Genomic DNA, 19,988 nt, shown 5'->3' with positions numbered 1-19,988 from the left:
CCCTAGCTTGGTTGGCTAATGGAGTGTAACTGGGAGAGACTTCCTAATCAGATCAGCTCTCATTTCTAGACTCTCAGGTGGCCCATCCGGGCAGAGGCGGGTGAAAACCAATGCTTGTCCAGCCGGGAACAGAACAGGATGTACCTCGAGACTTGCTTCCCGGCTGGCCAGGAAGGCCCTGCCCAGTCTGACCAGAGCAGTAACCACCACCAATAAAAGTGGGAGCAACACACCAGGGCTACAAAGAAAGCATGAGGACATGGTTTCCAAAGTCAGTTCCCTTTATTAAATCATTTTCACAGACCAGAAATACAAAATAAAAGTAGAAATAGGCCCCAGGTAGGAGCTACAGGCCTGGCCTCACATGACCCCTGCTCCAGCAACTTGGAACAGGACAAGCAGCAGCTACATCCTTAAGGTCGGGAAAGTAAGATGAGGATGTGGATCCTGCATTGCCCTGCCTCCCACCTTATCTCTCCCCAAATTATAAACAGCCATCCTTGGGAAGCAGCAGAGTTAAGACGTCTCCCCACTGCCCTAGTGACATACACACCAACAGGAGAGCATGTTCAGATGGCACAGAATCCAGGGACTGCATTTCATGAGGAGAAACCGGTACCAAAATATGGGTGGGGAGTCTGGGGGTGTGAGAAGGCAAGCGCAAAGAGAACCTTCCTCCGTTTCTACTCGTCGGATCCTGACGCTGAGTCCTCTGAGCTGGGGGGAGTACTGGCTAGTTCTTCTTCTTCAGAGTCCTGAAAACCAAAGGTGTCTTAAGGGAAAAGCTGGAGTCATGGGTGCCCCACCCACTCTTCGGTGACGGGCCTGCAATTCCCTACCGCCCCCAACTACAGCACCCACCTTCAGAACCTCAGAATTCCACCATCCACTCCAACTCACTACTCTTACAGACCAACCCCACACAGACACACATGCCCCTCACCCTGCCCAGCCCACAGCCCCCACATTCCTGCCGCACCTCGCTCCTCCTCCTCTTCTTTTTGCTCTTGTTCTCTCCCGAAGAGCTCTCATCACTAGACACAAACTCTTTGCTCTTGAAGCTCTCGCTTAGCTGCCTTGAGGACAACTTGGATGATGAGCCCCTAGAGGGCGTGGATTTCTTTTCCATCTTTACCTTTACTTTTTTCTTCTTCTTTGACTTGTCCCTGTATTGGCAAGAGGGAAGGGGAGCTGGGCCTTCAGGTCCCCCATTACCATGACCAAACCTCTTCCAGCTTTAACAAGGCCTTTCCCAATCCCAGCCACACGGCCCATTTCGCTCTGAACGTAAATAGCTGTGTCAGCCTCAAGGGCACCAAGGGAGAGTATCATGAGTATACCAGAGGAATCAGAGGGCACAGCCTAAAGCAGCCCCATATGCAAAACCTACTTGACATTTCTTGCTTTATCTTTTAGAGTTCATGCAAACTGTGCACTGCACTCCATAATAGTTATTTTTTTCGTTCCCCCATACCTTCAAATAAAATGGTCCAGGAAAATAGGCCATATTTCCCCAGTGACTTGAATGCCCTATCGTGTCACCCATACTTGGGCAATGGCCTACCCAGGTTTGAGAAGCACTACCCTACTGCAGTCAGAAGCATATCTGCTGTGTTTAACTTTCCAATGCTCAACTTCAGCCTGTTAAAAAAAAAAAAAAGTCCGCCACAAAAATCAGTGACTGGGCCGTGTTCTCGACACTCACCTCTTAGAAGACTCGCCTCGGCCCCCTTCATATTCTTTCATGGCTTTTTCATAGTCCCTCCTGGCATCCTCAGCCTTGCGATCCCACTCCTGTCACACACACACACAAACAGTGAAGAGTAAGACCTCTCCCATCTCCCCTCACCCCTGATGCAGGCAAAATCGATACAGAAAGTCCCACCAACGGCTCATACTGCTCCCCTATCAGTCATGAGACTCGCCACCCCAAGACAGCGCCTCTTGCCAGCCCATGAGAGGCATCACCCCTCCTCTGCTGCTACTCACCTCTTTCTTCTCTTTGGACATTCCCTTCCAGATCTCGCCTGCCTTCTTGGAAAGATCCGTGATGCTGATGCCAGGATGGTCTGACTTGATCTTCTCTCGGCTGGCATTGAGCCACAGCATGTATGCAGACATGGGCCTCTTGGGGGCATTGGGGTCTTTGCCCTTCTTCACCTACATAAGAACCCAAATGCCTTCAGCTATTTCCCATAGAACCCATACATTTTCCCAAATAAATTATTTAGATCATTTAACTTGGAGAAAAAGTGGAGGACTAAATAGCATCAGGCGAGACGAGAGCTCCCTAAGGGCAAGGATAGTATCTCCTTCCCCTCTGCAATTCAGTGCCTAGCTTACCAGGACAGAAGCCCATCTCCTAATTCAGACCTTCCAGAAGCTTATTAATCTCAGGGCTAGTGAGAAAAATTTCCAAGAAGATACCCCTCAAGGCTATAATCACTGGCTATAAAAAACAGCCCCAAGGAAGAACAGGTCCTACTGGCGGTGGAGAGGAGAAGGTAAAGAGAATGCCTCCCACGCCCCCCGCCCACTGCACCACACACAGCACCCCCCCATCTACAGTCTGCACCTCCACAGGCTTCTTGCGGCTCTTGCGGTCCTTGGCCATCTTGGCCTTTTTGAGCTGTTTCCGCTTCTTCTCATCCCGGTCACTGTCACCCTCATTACTGGAGGAGCTGGCAGAGGCGTTGCTGTCAAACCTGCCAGAGAACAAGCCAGGCTTAGACTTGAGGAGGGAAGACAGGACCCCACGGCCTCAGGACAGGAGGAAGACAAATCCAAAGATACCCACCCAAAAGGGGCAAGGGAGGAAGACCAGAGGACAGTATCCACCACCAATCCCCAACACTGCTTCCTCGCATTCACTGAGGTGGCTTCAGCCATGCCCTCTCCAGACCCAGCCACAGCAATTGGTTACTTGATCGGAATTAATGAATGAAAAACAAATCCATGAGCCAAACCAGGTCCTAGTCCATCCCCAGGACACCACAGGCAGAAACGCTGCCTCATTCATGCCTGGAACATGGCCCAAATTCACTTCACCACTTCCTTCGGAGTAATCACCTTAATCTACCCTATAGTCTTTTTTGTCTTTTTTTTGTCAGATGGGTAATGTGTCAACGTCATAACAAGGCTGGAGGGTGGCACGTTTCACACACGCACGTAACACCCAACCATTATGTTTGTGAACTACAAAAGGATTGGCCCCTACAGTCTTCTGATGAAAAGATAATCAGTTACTACAAAAAGAGGAAAACCAACTTCAGTCCAACCCAGTGCCTACCCCTATAATTGACAGTCTTATCTGATATATTTGAAACTCCTCAAAAAATGCAACTACCTTACACCTGTATGCTGCTGGACAGTTTCAAGGCACTTTCACAAGTATTTGTTCATTAAACCTTCATAAACCTTCATAAACATGTGGCAGGCTGAACTAGTGGACTCCTGTTGGGTGTTTTTTTGCTGCCCGACATTCTTTTACAATTCTTCTGGAGTAAGAGAGCAGAGTCCCAATTTTCTGTTGGGAACCACCTTGCCCCCACTCAGGAAGGGCTTACCCCAACCACAGGCTCTAAGGGTGGGCACTTGGCCTATTTCTGGCCCATCAGACCCCGGCCCATCCTAATAACTCAGGCTAGAAAGGGGCAGGTAACCACTGTGTTCACTGTGCTGTTCACCAAAAGAGGCACTTCTGGTGTTGTTCTAAACCAGTAGGATTAAGCCTGCCCTGAGCTTCTGAGAGTCACTGGGCACCCCATGGGGTAAACCTATTTTTAATTAAGGAAATCGGAAGAAATAGATTTGAGCACCTGAATCCAGTAGTGTCTGAAGCCAATTAAATCCCCAAACTCCGCAGTAACATGAACTTATGAAATTCCCTTTTATATGTTCCCTTTTAAAGTGAGAGTGAGTCACATTTCTGACACTGCTAACAGAAAGTCTTAACCAATTTAGCAGGGGTACTACTACATTTCTACCGATGAGGAAATTGAGATCAATGACTTACTCGACAACTCCCAGCAAGTAAGTGGCAAGCACCAGCTCATTCCCATTCTCTCCTCATCCAACTACGAACCAGCCCCGACTGGCACATTCAGGGTGGTATGGCCATAGACCCCACCATACTTTTCTGACTTCAAAATATGCCTTGCACTTACAAAGCCCTTGACAATTTCCAAAACATTTTCGTGTATCACCTCATTGGAAGTCACTCTCCCATTCTGGGTCAGTAGCTAATGCTGGGACCTGAGAAATGTCCAGAAATCTTCTGGTCCCTTAAGCTTATGGGTCACCATCTTATCCCCACAAGGTACCACCAAAACTCACTCCTCTGCCACATCTTCCTCCTCTTCACCTGGGTTGAATGACTCATCTGAAAAAGGGCACAGGATGCATCAGCTTCTGCCCCAATGGAAATCCCCCCACCTCACCCAGGCACCCAGCTTTGGCCCAAGGGTGAGTCCAGCCCGGGCCACAGCAAGGAGCGTCTGACCATCCTCGTGCTCAGCACGGAGGCTAACCCACCGGTTTCTTCTCCTGAGTCATCGCTGCTGTCATTGGCATTCTCCTCCCGGATCTTGCCTTCCTCCTTCATCCTCTCCAAGTAGGCATCATGCTGGTCCTCATCAGAGTCGGCATATTCATCGTAGCTTGGGTTCATGCCCTAGCCAGGGAAGAGTTCACAGTGGGGCCAACTCACCCTCGAGCCAGAATCCCTGCACACTCAAAAGCACACCCCCATGCCTGTCAAGTCAGAGCAGCAGCTCCCAGCAGACCTGGGGCTGGATTGTCCACACACAGCCAACGTGCAGGGCCTACGCCCAAGTACTTCCTGCCAACTGGGTTAGTCCAAGCCCCAAGCCCCTCCCTCTCCCAGCCCCACTGGGGGCTCCTGAGGGGCTGCATAGACTGGTCTAAGGTCATGCAGAGGAAACCTGCACCAGGAGGGGGAAAGGGTCACACGCACCTCTTTTTTCTATAAGGGTAAAAAGAGAAGAAAGAGTGAAAAAGAAGCCGGAAAAAATCTCCACCCCTTTCTCCCCTACAGAAAGACCAGGAGAGGGTCTCATCCTCCCTACACAGAAGTACCTCTTTCAATCCTCGATTTTTGATGTTGAGCTTTTTCGCGTTGACAAAATCAAACAGTTTCCCGTACTCCTCCCTGTGAGGGGACATGCACCATGTTACCAGAGAGGTAGTGCCAACACAGGGGCAGACTAAACAATGTTCTGATTCCAAGAGCTGGGGTAGACTGTGGAGCCTGGAGCTCTTGACTATGCTACCCAACCCAACAGCTTAGAAACCCCCAGAGGATAGCAGTAAGGCAGAGCCAGAGCCAGACATTAGTCCTGAAAGAACTGCATGGCTTTGAAGAGCTCTGGGAAAGAAAAGGCAGGGAGCGGTGCGCATCTGTTTACCAAATAAGCTCAGAGGGGAGTAAGTGTGGGGCAGGGGATGTGGTCATCTTTTTTCATACTTCACAAGGTTGATATGAGGATTACACGTGAAGATGCTTATAAAACATTTAGTCCACAGTGAGCACTCAATAAGCATTAGCCGCTATGTTCTCAGGCACAAAGCTCATTCCAGGAAAGAAAGAGATAGCATTTCCATCATGGTGGGGAGTTGAGGAGAAAAAAGACCAGTAGTGAAGACATATAGCTTTCAGAATACGGAAGAAGTTTGTTTTTTTGTTGTTGTTTTGTTTTGTTTTCTTAATGACCAGAAAGAAAGCAACGGAGAGGTTTCTAAAGTCTGAGCACTCCAGGGAAAAGGACCAAATCCTGATGTAGCAAAAGAAGAATTCTGCTCTAGGGTTGGAGAGTGCCCCAGGCCATGCCAGCCTTCCTAGACAAAGCTGGCTCGGGACCAGGATGCCCAGGAAGTGACAGGTGGAGGTTCTCACCTCTCAATGCTGCTGAAGGTATACTGAGTGCCCTGCTTGGTCTCAATTTCAAAGTCAAAGGAACGAGTAGTAGTGGTACCACGAGCAAAGTTGACAAAGGAGATCTCATCGAAGCGGATGTGCACAGGTGGCTTGTGGACGTAGATGAAGCCCCGCTCCAGCGGGTACAGCAGTCCTGAGCTTGCCTTGTAGGAACAGGTAATGCACTGGGCCCCTGAGTGCCTGACAGAGGGTGCAGGGAGCCTGGTTAGTGCCAACCTCAGCAGAGGCAAAGGGCATATCTAGCAGCAGCGACACGCGTGCTCATGTCCTCGACTAAGTAAACCTCACTGAGCTGTTCTGACAGAGGTGCTGACACCTGTTGTGACACAAGGTCCCCTCCAGGCCTCTAACAGGCTGCATTCCCATCTCAGGAAGGGTTTACCAAGGAGACACGGCATTTCCCATACCCAGGCAGGGCAGGATCCCAGGCCCACACTCTCACCCTTGGAAGTTGCCTGGCACTGTGATCTTGCGGTTCACCAGTGCTTTCATGACCCGGCTGACCATCTCATAGAGGGATCCTGACATGTTCTTGGTGAGCCGACCCTCAAAGCGCTTCTCCACTTCTTCCCTACAAAGAAAGCAAGGTGAGGTCACAACACTACTGCCTTCTAATGGCACACCTGTCTCCTGCCTGGACAGTGGCAGGAAACGAGTCCAGGGAGACACTCACTCGTTCATGTTCAGAGTCAACGAAATGTCCTCGTCCTTGGAGAAGAGGAGGATCAGGAAGTGGTAGCGAGTTTGCCCTTGCTTGATTGGGGGATCCAGGCTGATCTAGTAAGGAAGAGTACTAATTGACACTCTACAACACCTTGCAATTAACCAACATAGAATTCTGCACACCAGTGAGATCCATCTACTTAACACTTAGGCAAAAACCAGGATTATCCGGCCATAGGGGTTTCTGCTTACCACAAAGAACATCTGGCGCTGGTCCTTGTGGGGTAACAAAAACAGACGCAGCACTGTGGTATAGGGGATCTTGTAGTCAAAGGTCTTGCCATGCAGGTGCAGAAAGGTGGGGTAGATCCGAATATCATAACGACCACGAGGAGTCAGACACTGCAGCTCCCGGAAGATGCAGATGGCATCTCCTGTGGCCTGGATTACATCCGCCTTCGACAACACATTCTGGGCAAAGGCCTGCAAAAGCACACATTGGTAACCAAGCAGCAGGCCCTACTCCCAGGCCAGCCAACGCCTGCTCAGCACCATCTGCTGCCAAGGCAACCAGGGGAAGCCTCACCTCAACAGGGTCCACACCATCCTCCTGGGTGGGTGGGACGTAGAAGCGCACCTCCATGAGAGACACCTCTGCGTCATCGTTTTGGTGGAATTCCAGTGTCACCTCATTCTTGCCTGTGGTGCACTGGGACACATTGCTGAGGGGTATCTCAAAGACTGGCTGGTCACCAATGTCAAAGGAAAGCAGCTGCCCTGTGAGGAAAGGGCTTATCCAGCCACAAGCTCCTCCCCTTAAGTCTGCATAAGCAATATTCCCACCAAACTCAGTTCCACAGAGACACGATACTGCGGTTAGTCTGTTTAGACTGTAACCCCAACCCCAGGCCGTATACTGTAGGTACTCAATAAACACATGATGAACATGCAAACAGATAGGAAACCAGAGACAGTGGCAGAGGGAAAAGAGCAAAACAAGTAAAAGGCTGAAACCCTTCGCCCTATCTTCCTCCCCAAACCTCAGTCTTCCCCAGGACTCACCACCAAATTTCACTGTCCCCCAGTTCCAGCCCTTCACACAAAGGTCCTTCTCCATTAGCTCAAGGCGATAGTGAGTTTTGAAGAAATCAGAGAGTTTCTCAAACTCCTGTGGGTGGAGAGAAGAAAGCACAATCCCAGTAAACCCTGGTGGCCTTAACACCGACTTGAATGTCCTGGGATTATCTATTTCTGAGAAACTGCCTCAAATAGGCTTTATAAGAAATCCATGCTGACTTAGCAACCCAGCTGATGGTAAGATTGTTGAAAGCGGTTGCTTCTAGCCACTGGATCTGACATTCCTGGTTATGGGCCATCTGACTTTATAAACTTTGCATAGGTATTACTTTAATGAAAATGGAAATTAAAATCAAATAAAGCCTTTAACTCAAGCAGTTCAAAATAGAAAACAAAACCCACACTTTAAGACATCAAGCTAGCCAGGCACAATGGCTCATGCCTGTAATCTCAACCCTTTGGGAGGCCAAGGTGGGCGATCCCTTGAGTCTGAGAGCTCAAGACCAGACTGGGTAATGTGGCAAAACGCCATTTCTACCAAAAATTATGAAAAATCAGCTGGGCATGGTGGCATGTGCCTGTGGTACCAGATACTCAGGAGGCTGAGATGGAAAGATTACTTCAGCCCTGGAGGCGGAGGCTGCAGTGAGCCGAGATTGTGCCACTGCACTCCAGCCTGGGTGACAGAGCAAGGCCCTGTCCCAAAAAAAAACCAAAAAAAAAACACACACAAAGACATCAAGCTAAGATTCTGAACCTTGATAAAAGCCACAGGCAGAAACTACTATCTAAATCAAGACAGAAGAAAATCTTCTGGAGTCAAGGCACACAGAAATTCACAAGACTTCAACGCTCAAAGCCAAACACTGATTGCCTGATGGCCTCACAGCCCTGCTCTAAGGAGCCCAAACTAGCAATCACAGGGTTACATGAGGAAGGAACCTCGAGTCTCTAGAAGATTAAAATAAGATGATGCAGTAAAAAGGAGGTTTATAGCCATGGGACATCTCACCGATTCTCGGAAGCCATCATACTTGTAGACATGGCCATTCTTTGTAAGCAGTTTAAGTCCATGGCCCAGAGCAACACGGCGCCAGATGCCTTCTGTTAACTCCCCAGCCTGGATGTTGTCCACTTTGCCTGTCTTGCTATTCTTGAAGATGATGCCCTGGCGGCTCAACCTCAGTCGACCATCATTCTGTAAGAAAAGCAGGCCCAGATGCATGGAGACAGTACACAGCATGTCCTGGGTTCTACGGTTCTACCTAACACACATTCCTGCTGCAAGTGGACTGGCCAGATTATCAATGCAGGAGCAACAGCTGAGGGGGCCAAGGAGTCTAGATTCTAAACCAGACTCTGATATCTAGAACCCTTAACAGATTCTCAGTTTCCTCATTTGTAAAACAGGAATTGGGAACTGAACAGCATATACGGTCCCTATAACTCTGAGACTATCTCTCAGTATTGCCTTGTGTTGGTGGAGACACTAGGTACACACTATACTGAGTCTTTTTCCAAGATAACGTTACCAAAGCAAGCTCTCATTAATGGACAAAAACTCTACCCTCCTTCCTTCTCTCTACTTGTATCAACTGTCCAAACCATTCTCACCATGGAGCCTTTCACCTCCTGATAGACATCGTTGAACTCCAGTGTCTCTGCCATGTCGACCCCTGCCTGTGGTGGCCTGGGCAGAGCCCCAGGCTGCACAAGGGAAACCAAGTAAACTGGGAGCTGGGCCCCAACTCCTGAGTGGGTGTGCGGATGCTCAGCAGGTTGGGAATCTGAATTCAAGAGGAAGACAGATAAGCATGAAAGATAGCACCTCGCTGTGCTCACGGATGGAGCCAGGTAGCAACTCCCAGCTGCGCCTGGATGTCTCAGGATTTCCTCTGCCTGGAAACCTACAGACGGACGCTGCAGTGCCCGAGGATCCAGGCCTAGGCCCGGGTGGAGAACCGGGCCTGGAATACCGCTGACACCCAACCTGACGCCCGCTCTGGCCGCTCCGGCGGGAGCCATGGCAACGAGCAGCGGAACCCCAGGGTCTGCCCGGAGCCCGCACCTCGCACGCGCCCCAATCCAGCTCAGAGTGCACGGTTTCCCTCGCACCGCTCCCACCACCCCCGCGGCCCCAGACCCACGGTTCACCCCCGCCCCACAGAATGGATTCGCCCGCTCCCCGCGGTTTCGAACGCGGAATGGTCCATGTCGAGCGTCCCGTGGGGGAGCTGCCTTCCTGGGACCGGGGGACGACCACCACCTACCTCCTCAGGCTGCAACCTCGCGATGGCCCCGGCGCGGGAGGTGGGCGCGCTGGGGGGACGCGGGGGGGCGCGGGGCGGGGGATGGGGGGGGACACCGGGGAAGCTTTTCCCGCGTGCGCGGCCCCGCGTCCCGCCACCGGAAGCCGTGCACAGGCCACAGAGAGGACGAGCTGGCTAGAGAGACGCGAGCCGGGCCCGCCTGCGAGACAGTCGCATAGAGCGTCAGCGACTCTGGAGGACCTGAGGGAAGGGTGGTTACCGTGAAGCCTCTCTCACCCGGTGGAATCGGCCTGGAAAATGTGTGTAGGGCTCTTTAGAAACTACAGACACTTCTTCAGTTGAGACTAGATACTAAAGAGAAATTGTGTCGTTTTATTGTATCAGACTTAATACGGGGTTGGGTGGTGGAATGATGCGTGCCCGTTTCTCTGCAAAATAGTTTCTGTGTCATGGAAAAGAGTCTATGGGACAAGAAGAAAAGTATTTGAACAGTTGTGGGAAGAAACGACCTCTCCCACTGGCCGCGGAGAGTATGCGGGTGTTGGTGTCATCGTGGGTGCACTGCTTTCTGGCTGAACTGTCAAGTTCACTGTCTACACCCAAAATTTTCACATCCCTAACCGAAAATTATAGGTACCTCCAAGAGGCTGGCAAACGGCCGTATCCAGTTCAAGTCCTGGTGTCAGATTCACCTTGGAGCCAGAACTGATTTGAAACCACATCATCCTGGGGTTGCGGAAGCCAGGTCTCCCCCGTATAATCCCAGAGTGCATTTTGCAACATCAGAGACCACACCTGGAAAAGATGTTTTAGTTTTTCTACCCCAACCTCCTTTTACTGATGGGAAAACTGAGACCCAAAGGGGAGTGAGTTGTCCAGGGTCTCAGTGCGTTGGCAACAAGGCTAGGTAGGACCCAGACTTCCTTAACACCACCAGTCCAGTTATCTTTTGTCATAATCACAGTGACTGTATGTTCAGAATGACTATTGATATGTGTCCTACATGAAGACATTAGTACAGAATATGTAAACTCAAGATTTCCCTGACAATCAGTACACCAGCTTGCTAACTCAATCCTGGGGTAAGAGACAACAGGAATGCACTCTTCTCCCCTGAACTCATAGCTTTAACCTCTGAGTAGTGGCTATTCCAGCATTATCTAGCAAAATAAATTCAACTGGGTTTAATAAATAGATATTGAGGGCCTATTACTACTTTAGCACACTTCTCGGATTTGAGGAAACTTGAACAAGGTGAAAACATCCCCGGCCAGGCGCGGTGGCTCACACCTGTAATCCTAGCACTTGGGGAGGCCGAGGCAGGGAGATCACTTGAGGTCAGGAGTTTGAGACCAGCCTGGCCAACGTGGTGAAGCCCTGTCTCTATTAAAAATACAAAAATTAGCCAGGCATGGTGGCGGGTGCCAATAATCCCAGCTACTCGGGAGGCTGAGGCAGGAGGATTGCTTGAACCCAGGAGGCAGAGGTTGCAGTGAGCTGAGATCGTGCCACTGCACTCCAGCCCGGGTAACAGAGCGAGACTCTGTCAAAAAAAAAAAAAAAAAAAAAAAGAAAAAGAAAGAAAGAAAAAAAAAAAAGGAAGGAAGGGAAGGAAAGAAAGAAAAAAAAAAAAGAAAAAAAACCCAGCCCCCCAACCTTTCAGGAAAACATAATCTAACAAATGATTTTAATAAATAAACTGACAAAAAAAAAAAGAAGTTGGCACATATACACCGTGGAATACTATGCAGCCATAAAAAAAGGATGAGTTCATGTCCTTTGCAGAGACGTGGATGAAGCTGGACTCCATCATTCTGAGCAAATTATCGCAAGGACAGAAAACCAAACACTGCATATTCTCACTCATAGGTGGGAACTGAACAATGAGAACACTTGGACACAGGGTGGGGAACATCACACACCAGGGCCTGTTGTGGGGTGGGCGGAGTGGGGAGGGATAGCATTAGGAGATATACCTAATGTAAATGACAAGTTAACGGGTGCAACACACCAACATGGCACATGTATGCGTATGTAACAAACCTGCACGTTGTGTACATGTACCATAGAACTTAAAGTATAATAATAATAATAAAAAGGAAACAAAAAACAAAACAAAACAAAAAAAGACGTGCTAACTGCTATACTACAGGTAGAGCGAAGCTCATTACCAACTGGAGTTAGAAATATGTGACTCTGTACTCATCACACCCCAGAAGACCCAGAAAAACTTTCAAGAGACCTTCTCCCCCGACCCATGCCACTGGGGGCAACTCAGGAAAGGAGGGGACGGCTGCAGAACTGGGTGGAATTTGGCAGACACTCAGGAATGAAGGGGGTCCTTAGCTCAGGCAGGCTATTAGGTGACTGGGGGATGGGAAATTGCAAGGGGCTTTAGGGAGAGTGTGAGCAGCTGGTGAGCTGGGATGAGGATGCTGCAGAAGAGAACAGAACAGAAACAGTAGACAGAGTGCAGATAAAACATTAGTCCCAGAGGGCTCCAGCCAGCTACATCCCAGGCAATCAGGAGCCCAGGATTGGAGACCCCACCCCTGCTGTGACATCACAGGGGAGTGGGGTGGAGACTAACAAAAAGGGGGTCCCCCGCCCTGGTCCTGGCCTCTTGGAAGCCAGAGTATCAAGAGCAGAGAGAATCTGACTAGGATTGCCTGGCTTAAAGGGACAGGCTCCCCATTCCTCCGACCCCTCTAAGCTGCCCCCTCCAGGTTGTGATCTCGTCTCCCTGTCCTGTAGGACCTCCCTCTCCTGAGGCCACCACTGGGCCCCCTTCTGAGTGTCCCCTGAGCACTCTCTCAGCATGAACTGCATATCCGACTTCTTCACCTATGAGACCACCAAGTCGGTGGTTGTGAAGAGCTGGACCATCGGGATCATCAACCGAGTAGTTCAGCTTCTGATCATCTCCTACTTTGTAGGGTGAGTCTGTGGCCCTTCAGGTCCCTGGCGGGGTGGGCTGCCTGGCATCCCGTCTTCACCCTCCTGCCTCGGTGCTACCATCCAGCTTCCTGAGCTCCTCCGCTCCTGGGGGAAACAGTTTCTTCTGTGGAGCCGAGTCTTAAAGACTGGCCTCTGCCACCCCCACCTAGAACCTGAATTCACCCAGATGAATTCTTTTCCCAGTTCATCTTCCAGGGTTGAGAGTGGTTTCAAGACACACACTCGGAGGAGTAGGGTCCCTGCCCCCAGCACTGCTCTCCACCAAGGGAGGGCTCAGGAGCTCCATCTCCACCCTCCCTGCTCTCATCTCCCCAACAAAAGAACAGGCAGACCCCCTCCCACATCTTCGAATTCCCCTCAGTCAACTCTTTGGGGTCTCAAAAAGACAAGACAGCACAGGAATAGGGAAGGGAAGGCACTGAGATAAGGGGGTGGCGGCAGGTTGATCAAGTTGGTGGCTGGGAGGGAAAGAGAGAACTGGATCCGTTTTAGAATGAGGAATTTCCTTCTGGCATGGATGGGTGAGATGGTGAGAGAGAGAAGAGCAAGGGAGAAGCCCTCTGCTCTTGAAGGGGAGGACAAAGAGGGAACTGCCCCTTGATGAGGAAACAAACAGAGGCCCAAGGGAAGAGTGGCCAAGGAGAAAAGGAGCTTTTCTGAACATAGTGCGGCTCCCTCCCCAGGAATCCAGAAATGCTCCCCTTTGTCAAAAAGCGTAAGTTCCCTACCTCTCCCTGACCCTGTGCCATGTAACCCATCCTAGGAGTTGCTTAAGAGCCGGGAAGGTGCAACCATCCCCTCAGCCCCCACCGCCTGCAAGCACACACCTACACCCACACACACACACGCACACAAAGGGCTGTGGAGCAGACAATGGCTGGGGAAGAATGCAGGTCCTATCCTTCTTGTGGTCATTTCCACACACTGATGGGCACCAGGAAATACAGGCAGAAACCTCGAAGGTTTTCTTTCCTGGCATGCGGGTCTCCAATCTTATGCTGTTCTTTCAGACAATGGGTCTTTGCATTCGAGGCAGCAAGCCACTGACTGTCAGGAGTTAGCTCAAGCAGGTCAAAGGAGAATCCTGTGTGCCTGTGGGCTGAAGCTGCATGCAAACCTGCTTGCCTGAAAAGTTGAAGTTTATGTGAGGGCGTGGAGGGAAAGGTGGCTAGATGTGACTTTTTAGGTGATTTTTTGCTCTGTGTGCTGGGCAAGCCCTGGTAGGCTTCAGTGGGCAGGTATTGTAAAAAGGCTGCACCATCCAGTGGTCCTTTGGGAGATTTTAGGAAAGGGATTCAAGCTTTGGAATAGCATTAAATGGCCACAAAGTTCCCTTCCAATGTTGAGGTTTTGTGAGATACGAGGTTTGCAAATGTTCGCTGTCTGCATCTCTAGAGCTTGGCTCAAAGTTGGTTCTTAAATGTTCTGTGTTCACGTGTATATTCAATGCTGTGGTTGTTTATAGCCACAAGATGGTATGTTGGCCCAGGTGAGTGCAAAAGCTGGCTCAGCACATTCCCCATCTGGCCTGGCTCCACTGGCTCCAGGCAGAGATTGATGGGGGAGAGAGTGGGCTCCTAGACCAGCCTGCTCAGCCCCCACTGCCCTTGTCTCTGTCTCATCATGATCAGATAGAATCCTCCAGTCCTCAGCGCTGGAGCCCAGCCTGCTGGAGCAAGTGTGCGAAGCTCTTTGGCGTCTTAATTTCCAACCCCATCCATCTCCTAGCCTGACAGCTCCCCACGGGACACTACCTTCCAGTTACATCAGCGCCCTCTGCAGCCCAACCCCCTGACCTGAGTCCCATCTCTGTGTATGTGAACCCATGCACGTTGTGACTTGATGGGTCCACTGTCATTAATTTAGCAAAAATGTACCAGCATCTCTGCATGCCAGGCACTGTGGACTGAGGACGGAATGGTGAGCAAAAGCAGACAGGGTCCTCGCCCTCGTGGGGCTTACAGCGGAAGGCAAGAGATGGCATTCATCTGACGATCTCCGCAAACGTGAAATGTCAACTGTGGCTTGGAGGTGCACAGTTATAGGAGAACTGCTTTTGTGAAGGTGTTTGGCCCGGTCAGGGAGTAAGGGAAGGTTTTCTGGAGATGTGACATTTTAGCCAAGACCTGAAGGACGAGTAAGAGCAACCCAGGTGAAAGAGGGAAAGAAAAGAGTTCAGGGCAGAGAAACCCACCTCTGCAAAGGGAAGGAGCCTGGAAAACAGGGGAAAGAAAAGAAGGTCGCTGTGGCTGGAGCCGAGGGAGCAGAGGTGAGTGAGGGTGGTGTACGGTGGATGGGAACACACACAGAGGCCGGACCTCAGACACCCTTAGAGAGCTTTTGTTTTTACAGGAGATGAGTAAACAGAAGGCATGGAAGCATTTTAACCCATGTGTCTGTGTGCACTTTTGTGTGTGTGCGCCCATGAGTTTGAGAGAGAGAGACAGACACGATGAGATCTGAGTTGGGAAGAGCACCCGGGCTGATTCGCCTGGAAGTGGAGGGAGTAGGAGTGGGTGCAGGAAAACCTGCTAAGAGGCAGTTTATGGAGAGAGGTGACAGTGGCTTGGACCCAATCGAATTTGAAGGGATTTTTAAGGCTATAGTGTTACTATTTCACTGATACTTCAATCTCTTCCCCATCACCCCAACCAGGTCGACAACCTAGACTCTGCCTAACATGAGCCCATCATTTCTCTGAGAATTTCTCAGCAACACACCACCTGGTCATCTCACATACGCTCTCACCCCCGCCCCTGGCCTCAGCTGCTTGTCTGTGGTTGACACCATTTCATCACTATTTTCCTTTACCCACTCCAGGGCACACAGAGAGGCCTGGACTTACCTGATGTTTCTCACATCTTTTCTGGGTCCAGGTGGTAATCCCCACTCGCCTCTGTGGAGTGGGACTTCCCGAGAGCCCATCCCCGTTCTGGATCCTGTGGGGACCTGAGAAGTTGAAGGAAATCCCTGGGATCTGAGTCCCTGGAGGCAATAGCCTGTGCTTGGCCTGAGGTTGATTTCCAGGGCCTTCCTGGAGGAAGCTGCCTCCTTGCAAATTAGGAGGCCAGGGACTTCCCAGGCTTTTGATGCCCCATTGCGCTGAAGGGTCACTGGTGGCTGCTGGAGCCTCTGACCCCGTCGCAGCCCTGCCCTGCCTGCCCTGTTCCTCCCCCATACAAGACCCAGTCCACAAACTTGCCATCTGTACAGCCCCATGCTTTGGTTCATAAAATTCAGCCTCATTTCAGATCTTAGGTGGGAGTTCAATACATAAAGCAGGTGAAAGGGAGGAGCTACTCTGGTTTAAAGAGAAGGGTCTGGAATCCTACATTCTTGGTTCTCCACTCCATCCTCTCAGCCCAGGGTATCACTGTGAGGCACCTTGTCAGCACAATTAAGTGACAGATATGGTGGAAAGAGCGGTTATGGTGGGAAGAACTGTTGGGCTGCCCCATCTTTTTTTTTTTTTTTTTTTTTTTTTTTTTTTTTTTTTGAGACGGAGCCTTGCTCTGTCCCTCAGGCCGGAGTGCAGTGGTGCAATCTTGACTCACTGCAACCTCCGCCTCCTGGATTCAAGTGATTCTCCTGCCTCAGCCTCCCCAGTAGCTGGGATTACAGGCGTGTGCCACGACGCCCGGCTTATTTTTGTATTTTTAGTAGAGATGGGGTTTCACCATGTTGGCCAGGCTGGTCTCGAACTCCTGACCTCAAGTGATCCACCTGCCTCGGCCTCCCAAAGTGCAAGGATTATAACATGAGTCACCATGCCTGGCTGGATGCCCCATCTGGACCAGTCATCCTGGTCCACAGAGAGGAGTGACTCTCATTCCTGCCTGCCCTCTCCCCCAATATGGAACATAGAGCACTTGGTTAGAAGCCTGGCTCTGACACCAACTAGGAGAGGGCCTCCTAAGAGTGACTTTACATCTCTGAGTCTCAGTCCCCGTATCTGGAAAATGGATTTAGGAATACCTCCTCCCTGGGAGTTATAGGGAGGGGAGGTAACATATGTCAAGTACCTTGCGGAGATGGTGACTCAGTAATAGATGGCAACTGCGACTACTTCACAAAGACCCCCCCATCACCCCTCCCCCTTTCCCTCTGCCCAGCTCACACCTTCCTAAGAGACCCCTCTCCTCCTCCCACACACACAGCGTGCACTCTTCACACCCACTCCCCAGCCTCCTCCTTGACTCCCTGGGGGCGGATGGGAGGGTGCTGGGGCGCGGCTCTGGCCTCTCTCCTGCACATCCCACCTGCCAAGGAGCTGCCACACGCCTTCCGCTCTATAAATAATAAACCATGAATGCGAGAAGAAAATAGTCAGAGCAGCAGAGTAAATGCCAAGAATCGAAGGCTCAGGCTTGCCCTAGCTCCTGAGCCCTGGCCTCCAGAGACAGACTCAGCCCCTCCGTTCTGGAAATAAAGCATCCCTTTCTTTCTAGCCGCCTCGATGACATCCTGAGGCCCCGTGAGGCCATTGAAATTCTTCCACTTGTTATTTAAGTCAGAGAGAGAGTTCTAATGTGGCCTCTCCGCCCCACTGAGCACAAGAAGGAGGCTTGAAGGAGGAGGAGGAGGTAGGAGATTGGTTGATTGTTCCTTGGAGTCCTCCGCCCTTTCCTCCTGAGACTTTCCTAAGCCAGGAGATGCTTTCACTGGTGATGGAGCAGGAGCTGGTAGGAAAAGCACAGGGTCCGGTTCAGGGGGCCAGCATGGCCTGGCTTTGAGCTGGGACACAGCTAGAGACCTTCGAGTGAAGAGGCTGTGAGTGGTCTGGAGCAGGTTGTCTGGTTAGAGCCGACATACCAGCTTTGCAATCCTGGGCAAGTTAGCACCCTCTGTGTGCCTCAGTGACATGAAGGTAATAACGAAGCTGTCTCAGTAAGAATGTAGTGAAAGATTCAGCTTAGCAAGTGCCGCATTGGTTATATAATAGTCATCTGAACTCTGCATCTCCAAATGAAGGACGCAGGGCAGGGGCCTCAGAAAACCATTTCCTTAGGTGGACGCTGAGAAATATGTCTATTCTGTGGCTAGGCACATGGAGGCTCGGTTCCAGAAGGGTGTGTTGAGACGACAGTTTGCACTCTGCGAAGGTACAGCTGCGGCCAACAGCCATCTTAGCTGGAAGCAGAGAGCCTAGGACCCAGACCTCACTCCCTTCACTCTGCAGGGCCCCAGGCTGTGAGCTAATAATGCTCATTTGGGTTTCCTGTGACAGGGAGGCTCCCTTCTCTTCTGCTAGGACGTCATTTGGCAGATGGGATTTCTACATGAGGCATACTTCCTTGTGAAATCTGAATGAAACCCCTCCCCATCCAAAAAAAGAAGAAAAGAAAAGTGCTGGGAGATAAAGCAGCACCGCAAAGCCCCGTAGAAGGCGGTGTGCATGAGGGCATTTTACAAGCATGCAAGTCACTCTAAGTGGTGTGTTAATCAGGATGCCGCCTGCCTGCTCTAAAGCAGCAATAGGAAAACAGGTAACGGGTTTGAAGCCATATGCTGGTACTGTGACTACGCCCTTTCTCTCCCGCTCAAGAAATCATTCAGAATTCAAGCCAGTAATACTACCGAAAAAATGATAAATATGTGAGGTAGGAAATATGATCATTAGCATGACATAATCATTCCACAAGGTATAGGCATATCAAAATACTCACATTGTGCCCCATGAATACATACAACTATTACTTATCAATAATAAATAGGGCTGGGCATGGTGGATCCCGCCTGTAATCCCAGCACTTTGGGAGGCCAAGGCAGGCAGATCACTTGAGGCCAGGAGTTTGAGACCAGCCTGGCCAACATGGAAAAACCCCGTCTCTACTAAAAACAAAAAAGTTAGCCAGGCATGGTGGTGCGTGCCTGTAGTCCCAGCTACTCAGGAGGCTGAGGCACGAGAATCACTTGAGCCCAGGAGGCAGAGGTTGCAGTGAGCCGAGATGGCGCCAGTGCCTGGGTAACAGAGTGACACTCTGTCTCAAATAATGATAATAAATAGTATTTATTTATCAAAAATTTAAACTTAAATTAGAATAAAAAGAAAAAAAGATTCCAATGAGCAAAGGAAGACCCATGATGGGGATAACGCCAAACCCTCTCACTGAAAACCGAACAAAGAGCCACTTGCAAATATCCGCTGGGGTTTGCAGTAAATAGGATTGTGGTGTCCAAACTATAAGTGGCTGGGACCCCCGGTACATTCTGGGAGCTGCTGCTGTTTGCATGTTCCAACAGTAGGTGACCTCAGAGATCATTCAGTCCAGCCTCCACCTGAGGAAGGGGCCTCCTATCAGCACACCTGCCAGGTGAGCATCACGCTGTCCTGGAGTCTTCCCAGACGTGTGGCACGCATGTGGTGACTTTCCGCAGCAGCCGGTTCTGGGATTGAAGTCCTCACCCACCTCCTTATAGAATCCTCAGGTCAGCCCAGCTCCTGCCTCTGCAGCTTCCCAGCCTCTAACTCCTACGGCTTTGTCTTCTCTGGGCTACACAGTCTCAAATTCCTTCCACTCACCTTCATCTGGTGTGGTTTTCCAACCTCATGCCATCCTGGTTAGAAGCAGAAAATGCCCTCACCCAGCATTTCCAAAAGTGTGCTCCTCTGTTCCATGAGACGTCACCAGTATTTCTCCAAGACTGGCTTCTGTGGTCAAATAAGATTGGGAGACAGTGAGGTTAACAAAATGTAACAGATGTATTTGTTTGTTTACATTGTATGTTTCTCGGGGAGGGAGGAGGGTTGCATGGCATTTTCTAAACGTATTTGATGAGCTTTTCTCATCTGTCGAATGGGGATGGTGGCAGCATCTACCTCCCAGTGTGCCATCAGGAACAAAGGCAATCTTGCCAAAGGCTGGAAGTGTGGGATTAAGTGAGGCTGAGCGGGGACTTCAGCCTTGAAGGCTGTGATTGGCGATTTCAAATGGAAAGGCACGCACTCTATAGGAAAGCAGAGGCACGAGTTGCCAGCAAGTATCTGCAGGCCCTTCTCGCTCCAGGCGGGGAAAGTCTGAGAAGGAAGGTAGGGATGGAAAAAGGGAAGGCCTCAAACACGT

The 19,988-nt window shown here is 50.5% G+C and overlaps 2 protein-coding genes, 1 long non-coding RNA gene and 1 other non-coding gene across 14 annotated transcripts in view; 1 reads left to right on the top strand and 3 right to left on the bottom strand.

Annotated features, from left to right (window-relative positions):
- Positions 1-263: 263 nt before the first annotated feature.
- On the bottom strand, positions 264-10,145 carry SSRP1 (structure specific recognition protein 1). Its single transcript, XM_054438340.2, has 17 exons — positions 9,967-10,145; positions 9,311-9,483; positions 8,709-8,894; positions 7,682-7,787; positions 7,206-7,396; positions 6,872-7,102; positions 6,630-6,733; positions 6,399-6,527; positions 5,915-6,136; positions 5,098-5,170; positions 4,534-4,672; positions 4,336-4,381; positions 2,576-2,705; positions 1,990-2,160; positions 1,706-1,794; positions 980-1,166; positions 264-755 (listed from the first exon to the last, which is right to left on the bottom strand). The coding sequence occupies exons 2-17, from the start codon at positions 9,362-9,364 to the stop codon at positions 684-686; spliced, it is 2,130 nt and encodes a 709-aa protein (XP_054294315.1). The 5' UTR covers positions 9,365-9,483; positions 9,967-10,145; the 3' UTR covers positions 264-683.
- LOC129009179 (small nucleolar RNA U13) lies at positions 3,105-3,207 on the bottom strand. Its single transcript, XR_008492710.1, has one exon. It is a non-coding gene; the product is annotated as a small nucleolar RNA U13 (small nucleolar RNA).
- Positions 10,146-10,170: 25 nt separating the features above from the next.
- Positions 10,171-19,988, top strand: part of P2RX3 (purinergic receptor P2X 3) — a 38,580-nt gene continuing 28,762 nt past the window's right edge. For 4 of the 11 annotated variants that reach the window (XM_063670911.1, XM_063670908.1, XM_054438344.1 and 1 more), the window contains exon 1: positions 12,584-12,903. In XM_063670911.1, coding sequence (XP_063526981.1) covers positions 12,785-12,903 — 119 coding nt within the window. In that variant the 5' untranslated portion in view covers positions 12,584-12,784. Of the gene's footprint in view, positions 11,049-12,581; positions 12,904-19,167; positions 19,354-19,988 lie in introns of those variants that run through there. The other 7 variants (XM_054438346.1, XM_054438345.1, XM_063670909.1 and 4 more) reach the window with 7 other exon arrangements.
- LOC134740240 (uncharacterized) lies at positions 15,697-19,971 on the bottom strand. Its single transcript, XR_010127557.1, has 3 exons — positions 19,872-19,971; positions 19,448-19,576; positions 15,697-15,873 (listed from the first exon to the last, which is right to left on the bottom strand). It is a non-coding gene; the product is annotated as an uncharacterized LOC134740240 (long non-coding RNA).

Source organism: Pongo pygmaeus, chromosome 9, assembly GCF_028885625.2.
Source record: "Pongo pygmaeus isolate AG05252 chromosome 9, NHGRI_mPonPyg2-v2.0_pri, whole genome shotgun sequence".
NCBI lineage: Eukaryota > Metazoa > Chordata > Mammalia > Primates > Hominidae > Pongo > Pongo pygmaeus.
This window is presented reverse-complemented; position numbering and strand designations above follow the sequence as displayed.